Consider the following 12,677-nt stretch of genomic DNA (forward strand, 5'->3'; position numbering starts at 1 on the left):
TTCCTCGCTGATAATTTTTAATAAAAGATATATTGTTTTAAAAATTATTAATCCGCTTGATTAAAATTTTTGAAGTTATTTAGTTATATTCTGAGTCTTTTGTTCTTTTAGTTAACTGCACTGTTTCAATTAAATTAGCACGGAAATTTTTTTAATATTTTAATAATATAAATCTTAATAAACTCAGCTCCTTAATAATTAGTATCTTGTTATTTTAATAAACTTTTCTAGCAGTTAATTAAAATTATCAATTAAAGCGCTGTAAAAAAGCTTCGACTTTTTTTTTGAGAGGTCATATAATGAGAGTTGCTTGGATTTTATTTATTAGATTTTAATAACTTGTAACTGTGGGCTCGAAAATTTTATTATTTATAAAATAAATAATTGGATGGAAAATAGAGCAGACGTTGGGACTTTGGACTGTCGAGTTTGATAAATAATTTATCCTGAATCAATACCGGGTAGTTTATTTAGTATGTTAATTGTAGGTGTCGAGGCAATCGACCGACTAACCGGTAATTTATAAAACATTTTTGTATAGTTAAACGACAAGACTTCAATTATGAATTACCAATAAAAAATCAGGAGGTTTTTGAGTCCGGCTCTTAGTCTCTTCGATTGGTCCATTGATTATTCCGAAGGAGTAATGTGTGGAAAAATAAATACGAGGGATTTAAGTAAATTATTGCGGGTGATTTAAAATTTATTAAAGAAAATGAATAAAAGTCGGTAAGCTAAAAGCTTATTAGCCGTCAGAACTTTGGTTCCGTAAGCGACGAGCTTTGAAAGTGTGTGATAGATTATTTATAGTATCAGTTATGAACTCTTAAAATACCAGAAAAAACGCCTAGTTACTTCTCCTAATTATTTATTAATGTTAACACTCTTGAGGTTTTTTACTTGTCAATTAATAATTATCAACCGAGTCCTTTGGTGTATTGCTAGTTAGTAATAATAATTGATCTGTATTTTTTAAAACTAAAATGACGAGACAAACCGATACAAAAAATGAGGGATCTGTTGGGGGTGAATTCATCCACGGTTAATAAGTTAATCAGCGGGACCAAAAGTTAGCTAGTGAGTCCTCAGAGGAGTTATGTATTTCTAAGCTGTGAGAGGCTTCAAATACCTATCCTTCGCTCAAAGGTTCCTAGGTATTAAATTCCCAGTTCGTTTAATTCGATCAATCAAAACTTAATCAGCATCCTCGCGATCAAACGAGCTTATTAAACATTAAATAAATACAATTTATAATACTTAAAAGCCTCTCCCTCTCTCTCTTTCACGATCTAACCAATCCAGCTCTGAAATCCTCTGAAAAAACAGAAATGAATAACTAACCGAAAATATTTATTCAAAAAACGGCTTCTTTAGAAAAACATTATCGCCGCGACGGACAGCCCGTCTGGCAGTCTATTGAGTCCCTGCCACAGATAAAAAGTGAATAAACCCGAGTAGAGTAAACGGAGAATAAACAAAACAACCCCTCGCCCCTCTCCTCGCTCAACGGCGACGTTTCATTCTTATTGTCGCGCAATCGGACTATCCTGCCCATCCCCGTCCTATTGTTTGTCATTCACCTTCTTCATAAGCTCCATTTTTATCATCCCCTTTCCCGCATCCACACTCATTTTCACGTCCTTCTCATCCTCACCCACTCAACCCCTCCCGTTTAATTCTCCCTCTTCCTTCCGACTTCCCCTATTTACTTTTTCTCTCCTTTTATTACCCATCAAGTCTGCAATCACGCAGCAACCCTCGGTCTGACAACCGCAATATCACGTCACAGATAGTGACAGTACGCACGAACCTCGTAAATATAATCGCTCTTAAAATGTCTAGTGTTAAAAAAAGTTTAAACTTTGAAATAAAAACCAACATTGCACACACCAGTGATATGTGTACTGAAGAAAAAGGATGAGGGAGAAAATAAATAAAATAAAAATGAATTTCAGTAATACACCCCAATGACTTTTTTACGAGCTCATGAAAAAATTATCTACACTTTTCCTGGTACTCTCTTTCTATCGGTTGCATCCCACTTAAAATAATAATAATGATAGTATTTATTTATTCATCATTATTGTAATATACACCAGGGCAAAAGTGTACGGCTCTGAGGTTGTAAGTAACTTGCCAGGTAACGCCTTTCTGGCAAACTATTCCCTCGCGGGCTTGACCGGTTAATGACGGCTGGCCTACCTCGTAAATCAGCTGAAATTCGCAGTTGTCCCTCTACTATTTTATGGTTTAATCCACCAGACACCGGACGCCAGACACATACTGAGGGACACTTTCGCCTTTATGCTCCGTTTATTTTTTTTACTATGCCGTGATACAAATTCCTTTTTTTTTTGCATAAATATCAAGGACAATATTGATTGAAGGATTTTTTAATATTTAATTAGCTTTATTAATTAATAATAAATTATTTTAAAATTAATATTCAACGGCAAAAATTTTAAACCAAAAAAATTCCTTAAATTATTTTCTTGTTTGGAAATTTTTAATTAAGAGAATTAAATTAAAAAATTTTCTAATTGCTTATAAAATTTTATTTGACCGTCGAATCAAAAGTAATTGACAAAATTATATTTAGAAACTTTTTATAAACCTACAACTTGATTTCTGTGAATAAAATAAATTAATAGATTTTTTTATTAAAACTTTTAATAAATAAAATAAATAATAAAAAGTGATGATAAATAAATTTAATAATAAAAAAATTATTTTATGGCTGTTTTTAATATTTATTTTACTTTTAAAAAAAATATAGAAATTAAATTAAAAAAATAGTTAATCGTTTTAAATATTTAATAATTCACTAGGCTTTTAGTAACAATCTCAGTACTTACACAAATTACCTCTCAGCAGTTGAAAATATATAAAAATCCTAAAGTTCATAACTAAAAGTACCTATTTCCAATTTAATATTGATACATTGCTATTGAAAACTCCGATTTTCAGCAAACTTTCCAACTAATTATTTATAACGAATATTTTAAATGTCCGGGGGAACTTTTCCTCCGGCTATTTATGCTCTCGTATCAAAACTTTGCTTTTTAACGATTTTCCATATTAAATTACCGCCATTATTATTTATATATTCAAAATTTTATTTATTTTGAAACTTCGCGGTTTTTTCGCCGGTAATTAAATGTAAAATAAAATAAACAATAAATGTTTGATCGGTGGAATGAAATTTTGGCAATTATGGTGGTTGATAGTCATGCTTTTATCATAAAATCAATGAATATAGTTCGGCGAGAATAAAAACAATAATTTCGAGCATGTTTAATTATTTTACGCGAAATATTTTATATTGGCAATTATTATTTATTCAATAAAGCAATTTTATTGTTAGTAACAAATTAATTATTCCATTATAATATTTTTAGATTAGTTATTACTTATTAAATTAATTAATTCATAATTAAATTAATAAAATTTATAATTAAATTAATAAAAGTTATTAAAAAATTTTTTTTTAGCTATTTGATATTTTATTTACAAAAAATTAATAATTTTTCATTTTGATTCAAAAAAATGAAATTCTTAAAAATAAATTTATTTTTCCAAGAATTTTTTTTTAAATCAAATTAATTTTTCTAACTAATAAAAAATCTGAAATAAAAAATTCCAAAACTTCTTAATAATTCCAGAACTTTTAACCTTCCCGACGTCACAATTCCTCACGTAACAAAAAAAAATGCAATTAAGCACATTCCGACATTGAAACTGCTTAATACCGGCGCAATAGTGATTGTCCCGAGGAGGGTTTGATATAAAAAAATAGCGTGACAACTCGGATCTGAATCCCGCGGGGTTTCTTAATCAAAACCTTCAAATCTGATTAAACTCTCAGCAATCACGCTATCTGTAGTATAAAAGAGAAGAGTTTTTCGCTCCGGACAAGTGAGTTGCGGAAAAGTCACCGCGTCTCACTTCAGTAAGAGTTCGATTGTCCCTCCCTTCAGAAGTCTCTATAAAAAAATTCTAAATTATTTTATTACCGAGGGATAGCGACCATTTCACGCGTCATTAGAGAGTGTAAATAATAAAATAAATAATTACCAGCAGAACAAGATGTACTTGAACGATAGCAGCGTAATCAGTCCGATGCAAGCCTTTGTCGGGGGAGTACCCGGGATCGGAGTCGGAGTCGGGTGAGTTCAGTCCAGCTGATTATTTTCTTTTATAATCACCCGTATTGTGTCCGCTGAATGAACCGACGGACAAATAGAACGGACGGACCGAAGAATGGGTCAACTCTAAATACCGGCTGGAAGGACGGACAAATTGCCGCTATACTTCTATTTTCTTCGTTCCAGATCAAGGGAAAATACAAGTACCAGATCGGAAATAAAAGACCGAACGATCGACCTTAAAGTTTTGCCAGACAAATAATTAATTAAATGAATATTATGGAGGTTAATTAACCACCGACAGAAGAGGCGTACCAATAATTTAGCCCTTCACTTTTGCACGTTCTAATTGGAGCATTGTCTGTTTAATTTATTTCAAAAGTGATCTTGCTTTAATTTGTGTTCCCGACGTGGAGAGTCGTTTGTCACGGTGCTAGCTTTTATTTAAACTTTTTTTATCCAGAATTTATATTGTTTTCCTCTGGGTCTGGTTTTTAGTTAATTATTTACAATAAGAGATGACGTCGAGTGGTTTACACCGAGCCAGAATCAGAATCGAGGGCTCAATGCTCGGTGACTTTGATGTCCGTCACGGAGATTTATATTATTATTAAACGTACCGGGTAACTATTATTTGGTTTTATTTTTTTTTTCTGGCTGTTTTTTATATTTATCTAATGTTGCGACTGGGCAAATTCGCGCTTTCAGGCTTTCAGCGATCCATGATTTCGGTTTTTGTTTTATTGTTGTATTCTTGGTACTGCTATTCTGTGAAATACAATATATTTACGAAGCGTTCGTTGGTTTCACGGCGGCATTCGTGATACCGTGGTTTCATCATTTAACAGCCATTATATCAGATGTTATTTCTGTCGTAAAATATTACGGCCTTTACCTGTTTAGCTGCATTGATTCATCACCTGTAATTTACGTATTGATTTTTTTTTTATTTTAATATCAATGTTTATTTTTTTTTTTTTATCAAAAATTTATATTTTTATTTATTTAAAAAATTTTTAGTAATTTTTGAGAAAACAAATTTTTTTGAACTGAATAAATTATAAATCAATTTTTTATTTTTTTTTTTTTATCAAAAATTTATATTTTTAATTAGTTAAAAAATTTTAAGTAATTTTTGAAAAAAAAATTTTTTTTGAACTGAATAAATTATAAAACAATTTTTTATTTTTTTTTTTTATAAAAATTGAGTGAAAAATATTGAAAAATTGAACTTGAAGTTATTTATTTTTATTATTATTAATAATAATTTTTTTTATTAATTAATGTAAAAATTTGAAGTAATTTTTTGGCAAAAAAAAAGAATTTTGAACTGAATAAACTATAAAAAAATTTGTAATTTTAATTTTAGAAGGAATAAAAAATTGACAGTTTAATTTAAATTACAACAGAAATGTACAACAGATGCAAGAAAGACTGCTGGGGTGGAACATCCCACCGGAATATTCAGATCTGGTCCATCCTTATTGGCGAGGATTTTTAGCACCCGGGCGGTATTGGCACATCGGCTTTGCCCTGATTTATTTTATGTTAATGGTCATGTCATTTGTTGGTAATGGCTGCGTTGTTTGGATTTTTACCACGTAAGTTTGTTTATTTAATTAGCGAATTAAAATGTTATTGTTATTACCCCAGTTTATTTCAATAATCGCTGATTCTCGCTAAAATAAAATTATGGATTATTCTTCGATATATATTCTATAGATTTTACAGCCATTCAAATGTGCAATAGCTTATAATATAATACAAAACAAAACATTTATAATTATTGTAATAATAATAGCAACCGGATGGATGTATTTAATTACAGTTAATTCAAATTTTGGTTTATAAATAATTGAATTCTCGACCTACTTTGAACAATAACAACAATAATTAAAAAAAAAAATTTAACAAGTAATTTTCATCCAATTCTAAAATTTAATTTGTCCAAAAATAATTTTCTTCATATTTATTTTACCAATAATTTATTGAGCTCAAAATTTTTGTCTTATAAAACAAGTAACACCTAAAATATTTATTTATGTCTTAATAAAAAATTAATAACATCCTGCACTGAGAGGCAATTTTATTTAATAGTAATAAAAAAGTTTATTTGGACTTGAAAAAAAAAAATTAGTTAATATTAATAAAATTATATTAGTATTTAATAAAATTTTTTTAAATACTAATATGTGTTTATTAAAATAACCACGAGCGTCGCTTTCGTTAGCTGTCATTAATTCGCGTAGTTTGTACTTGTTCCAAAAGTTTGACGGTGAGCAAATAATCTCAAAAAAAAAAAAAAATAATATTGATCAATTTATTGAGATATATAAACAAGTAAAAGTTAAATGTGCTTAATTACAATACATAATTCATGTTTCATAACATAACATAATTTGTATTAATTATAATTTAGTCAAATATATTTTCACAGTAATATCTTTTGATAAATAATATAAAGGTTTTTCAATGTGACATCCCGCTTGGAAAAGGTTTATATGTTCCAAAATATATGATTAAATATATTAATATTATAATGTGATATATGGAACGATATATGAAATCATATCTATAATTTTGCCACAATAATATAAAAAAATATATTGTAAATAAATATATTATTCTCATGTATAAATCATATATTCATCAATATATTTGCTTCATGTATGCACGATCCATATGTGTATCGGTACAACTTTTTATATATTGATACCTTATACTTAAAATAATGTATCGATAAATATATGGTATCACATATATTCTTCATATACAGTACATGATATATTATATATGATTTTTATGTATTCGGTAATATAGCAGATGATATATACTAAGCGATGTATGGATCACCATATAATAATAAATGTATTATTTAAAATACATGGTTCCATAAATAGAATAAAATTATACTTTTCAATATAGACAATTTTGCCGCCATATATTCATCACTCATTTGCAATATATTGTATAATATATTTTTAACGATATATAGTATTTTCATGCGGGATCCTAACCTAATCTATTTGTTTACTTTCGACTTTTATGTTGTCATTATGACAGACGACGTCTTTTACATACTAAGAAAAATTTTTTATTTATTTATTTATTTATTTATTTAACTTAGACCCAACATCCTACCGGCCAATAACAGGATCATTTACAACCATCATAAACTTATAAACAGTATATATAATGGAGACAATGAAATATTATAATGTTTTCATAAGTATAGATACCACTTGTTATAATGTGTAGTTAAATTACGCAGTCTCACGAAAGTTGCAAGTTCATAAAGAACAAATGAAAGAAAAACAATAATAATAAAACTAAAAATCAAAATTACTTAATATAATTTACATTTAGATTAAATAATCTTATAAAGTGACACGTTCATAAAATCTATTTAATAAAATTTATTAGTACTTAAGAAAATTTTTATTAGTATTTAAAGAAATTTTATTAATATTTAATATATTTTTATTTGGGATTGGCCAAATAAACGTTTTATTAAATAGTAATAAAATTTCATTACTATTCGGCTGCCCAATTTCAAAACACAGTAACTAATATTTAGAAATTTTTTTTAATTTTTCTTATTAAAAAAAAGTTTGCCTGCCAAATTGATGAAAAATTTGATTTATGAATAGAAAATACTTGAATATAAATATTTTTAAGAAAAAATACTGGAAATTAAGGTCTAAAAGTTATAAAAAATCCAGCAATATTAAAAAAAAATTAGGTATAAAACTTTTGCAGTTACTTTGTTTTAAAATTGGGCAGCCGTATTAAATAAAATTGTCTCTCAGTGAGTGATCAAAATTCCAGCACTTCCGCCCATCATCAATTTATTATTTAATAATTGAAATTTATGAACCTTAATGACAAAATAATTTGCCGGTATAAAAATAACAGAATAAAAAATTTTGTTCCAGATCAAAATCATTGCGAACTGCGTCAAATATGTTTGTTGTAAATCTCGCGCTATTTGATATCCTAATGGCAGTCGAGATGCCATTATTGATAGTAAATAGTTTTCTAGAGCGTCCAGTTGGCTGGCAGCTAGGTTGTGACATTTATTCAGCCCTCGGCAGTGTTTCTGGGATCGGTTCGGCCATAAACAACGCAGCTATTGCATTCGATCGATATAAGTACGTACAATCACAATAACAATAATAATTATCACTGTAATTCATAATTCAAATTCTTGGCGATAATGATAATGACAATGCTGATAATCTTTGTGATTTAAATTAATAATAGTTAAAAAAAACCTTTCAGAACAATTTCCTGTCCAATCGATGGACGGCTGAACAGCAAGCAGGCGGGAGTTATCATCGCCCTGACGTGGTTCTGGACTATGCCGTTCACCATTTTGCCGTGGATGCGTGTCTGGGGCCGATACGTGCCGGGTATCAAAAATAATGTCAATTTTTAGCCTTATTCTTATTCTTACATTATATTCCACTTATAAAATCGATAATTCAATTTAAACTTATCGACCCGCTCGCTTCACGGCAGCGCATAAATTAACATTTTTATTTTTTAAACAAATCAGAGGGCTTTCTCACAACTTGCACCTTCGATTACTTGTCGGAGGATCAAGACACCAAAGTATTTGTCGGGTGCATATTTATTTGGTCTTACTGTATTCCGATGACTCTTATTATTACTTTTTACTCGCATCTCATTAAGTCTGTTCGTAAACACGAAAAAATGTTGCGCGAACAAGTGAGTATATTTTTATTTTTATTCATTATTATAATAAAATTTTTTTCGATAAATAAGTCTACATTGAAATAAATAAACCATTTTTTTAATATTTTAATTTTTAAGATACTTTTTTATTCATTGAAAGAAAAAAATTTTTTTAAATAATTTTTCCCTTTTAAAAATAAAAAAAATGATTCAAAATTAAAAATATTTTACTTTTTTTTTTTTAATTAAAGTATGATATAAAATCAAAAGAATAATTATTAAAATATGGACTGAATTTTTAAAATACTATAACTTTTTTTTTTTAATTAAATTATGATATAAAATCAAAAGGACAATTATTTAAATATTGATTGAATTGTCAGAAGAAAAAAAATTTAATAATGAATTTTTGATCAGTCATAAAATATATGAATTATTATTTACCAAAATTCTTAAAATTTAATATTATTATTAAAATAAAAATTTAAAAAATTTTTACAGGCCAAAAAAATGAACGTAAAATCTCTGCAATCAAATTCCGGGGATAAAGAAAGGAGCGTTGAGATGAGAATAGCAAAAGTAGCATTCACTATTTTCTTTTTATTCGTTTGCTCTTGGACTCCTTACGCGGTTGTAACAATGACTGTTGCCTTTGGAAACCGGTTCGTAAAAACTTTTTATATTCGTCAATTCATAAATTTTCTATATACTTTAAAATATTCACCAATTGTAATTAAAAAAAAAAATTACAAATTTTTTAAACAATTAAATATATATTTAATACATCTTAAATAAATTTTCTGCGTTTGTAATAAATTAATAATTCTAAATAATAACACTAGAATAAGCTTAGTAATATTTAACCATGATTATAATGAATGATAATTATTAACCGCTGTGTATAATTATAATTAAAACAGGGATGCATTAACACCTTTCTCAACAATGCTTCCGGCTCTGTTCGCCAAAACAGTGTCCTGTATCGATCCCTGGGTCTACGCAATCAATCACCCGAGGTAATTAATATTTCAGCTGAATTCTCTGCTGCTAAATACCGTAAATATATTAATATCCTTGTATGAAATTCACGCGTTACATCTGCTGTCTAAATTATTGCACCGTTTTCTACAAATTGGTTTTGTATTTTTAAACCACTCACATTCTATTTAATTTTTAAAATATTTATTCTTATCAAATAATTACACCAATAAATTTTTTCTTTAATTATAAACTTATGGATGGTAAAAGTTATTAATATTTCATTCCTGCTAATCGAATATTTCAGTAAACGTTTTAAATTTGTACAAGAACTAGAGCTTTAATGTCAAATAAATTAATTTAGTTAAACTTTTGACCTTATTTTATCATTACTGACATTAAAAAACCTTAATTAAATTTGGAATTTTGATAATTGATATTATTTAATGACTATTCAATCGAAATGTAATAATTTTCGTGGTAAAATAATGAAATAATTAAATTTACAAGCCAGAGGAAAATTAACTTTTAATTTATTGATTTTTATTTAATATTTAAAGACTCATAAATAAAAAAAAAGTTTTCAATTAACATAAATTTCTATAAAAATAATAATAATTGTATCATTTGATAAAAGGTACCGACTGGAGCTGCAAAAACGATGCAAATGGATGGGAATCCACGAACCGATGCCGCAGTCGGACAGCGTGTCAGCAACAACGGAGAGGGTGAGCGACGAGTCATAATTTACCGACGAAAGCTCAAGTAGGCGAAGTACCGGGGGTGCTCGAGTTATCTACCGAGGGCTGGTTTGAGTTGCTTGGGGATGAGATCGACGGGTGGACGACGGCTCTGCATTGCCAACCACCACTCTTGCAGACCGCCGGCCAACCATTGATCTTTACTACTTACTATCTTTTACTCATTACTTACTACTTGATCGAACGATAATACTGTATAAATTGTACATTGTATTCTACGGACGTTTAATGAAGCGCCTGATTGTTTTAATTTAATTCCAAACTCATGTGTTTTTGATTCTGTGAGTCTACTCGCTGAATATGAGACATTGTATACAAGTTTAATCATAAAATAAATATTTCAAAGCAATTTATGTGTAATGATTTTTATTTTTATTTTACCATAAAAAACTAATAATAATAATTTCTTTGGAATTTTAAACATTAATTATTGTTATTATCTATATTATTAAGAGAATAAGGAAAATTTTGTGTCCAGGATAGTTGTATGATAAAATCGGTTTTTTTAGTGAAATTTAGTGTCGTTGCAAAGGGCTTAACTTAAATTTGTGCCTTTTCAAGGTTTCATTTCATTTTCACTGATAGTCAATTTATTATGATGAGATTTCATAATTGAAAAATGACCTTGTATCTTGTGAACTATTGATATTTTTAAAGATATAAGCTCACGACATTACATTCATCGAGACCTTTCATTTGAGTACCCACATCAACTTATCATATATTTATATATGTTATATATATCGACGTTCTAATTAGCAAATTGTCTAACTCCATTTTAGAGAATCTTCTATTTGTACGAAAAAAACTATTAGTTCAAAATTTATTATCGCTTTAAAAAACCATTTAATATCATTATTATCTAATAGAGATATAATATTTAGGTTTGAATCATTCAAATAATTTATAATTTGATTATGGCTACATCAAAATGTTAAAAAATCACCCTCTAAAAAATAAGCAGTTAGACAAATTGCTAATTAGACCATCGATATGTATATATGAAAAATATATGTATATATGAAAAATATATCAAAATGCATGTTGGTACTCAAATGAAAGCTCTTGATGAGTGTAACATCGGGATGAGCTTATATCTTTAAAAACGTCAATATTTAAGAAAGTACAGTGCAATTTAACAGATATCTTATGAACTATTGATATTTTTAAAGATATAAGCTCCCCTTGATATTACACTCATCTAGACCTTTCATTTGAATATCCACATCAATTTTTCATATATTTATATATATATTATTTAAATGCATGTATGAAAAATATATAAAAATGCATGTGGGTACTCAAATGAAAGCTCTTGATAATTGTAACTTCAGGGTGAGCTTATATCTTTATAAATGTTGATAGTTATGAAAGTACAGTGCAATTTAACAAAAATAATTATTTAATAAAGTAAAGTTTTATTTACTTATCGTTCACAAGTCACGGCAGTCACATATAATGACTGCAAGGTTGCTAGTTACTATTATTATTGTTATTTCAAATGTTAATATGGATAAAAATTAAATTTCATAAAAAAATCAACAGTTTTTTTTATCCATACACTGTAAATCCAAGTGTTTTAACAAAACACACATAAAGTGTTTTGTTCCTATCTTTAAGCATTGTAGTCACTTTTAAATCACTTTCATGTGTTTTAATTTTCCATGTGAAATGCCCATTTGTAGTCACTTTTAAAACATTTTGATTTACAGTGTAGAGTTTTTTATGAGAGTAGCAATAACGTTATTGATACAAAAAAAGGTTGGTATGATTGAAGAAGTAAAAAAAGGTCAAGCTTACAGTGGAGCCGGTGCAATTCATATTGTAAAATATCTGTTTAGTATAAAATAAATATCGAAAAAGATATTACAAATTTTTATTTATTACATTTATTGTTTCGATCAATTTTATTATAGAGTGACTTTTTTACTCTTAAAGCAGCAGGGTCGTACCGTACATTTCAAAATAGTTAAATCAATTCTTGTAGACTCTACTTGGTATTTTAGAGTTATTGCTCATGGGTAGCTCGTAAACCCGGGAGCGAATGGTCTCGACTCACGCGGATGGGATACGACCTTTCTGAAGTTTTCGACTT

General features: G+C 28.2%; 1 protein-coding gene across 1 annotated transcript; it reads left to right on the forward strand.

The window, feature by feature from the left end:
- The first annotated feature begins 3,893 nt into the window (after positions 1–3,893).
- LOC123268860 (opsin, blue-sensitive-like) lies at positions 3,894–10,931 on the forward strand. Its single transcript, XM_044734277.1, has 8 exons — positions 3,894–4,166; positions 5,555–5,746; positions 8,081–8,296; positions 8,427–8,557; positions 8,704–8,876; positions 9,345–9,505; positions 9,764–9,859; positions 10,459–10,931. The coding sequence occupies exons 1-8, from the start codon at positions 4,087–4,089 to the stop codon at positions 10,565–10,567; spliced, it is 1,158 nt and encodes a 385-aa protein (XP_044590212.1). The 5' UTR covers positions 3,894–4,086; the 3' UTR covers positions 10,568–10,931.
- Positions 10,932–12,677: the final 1,746 nt, after the last annotated feature.

This window comes from Cotesia glomerata, linkage group LG7, assembly GCF_020080835.1.
Source record: "Cotesia glomerata isolate CgM1 linkage group LG7, MPM_Cglom_v2.3, whole genome shotgun sequence".
In the NCBI taxonomy this organism is placed as follows: Eukaryota; Metazoa; Arthropoda; class Insecta; order Hymenoptera; family Braconidae; genus Cotesia; species Cotesia glomerata.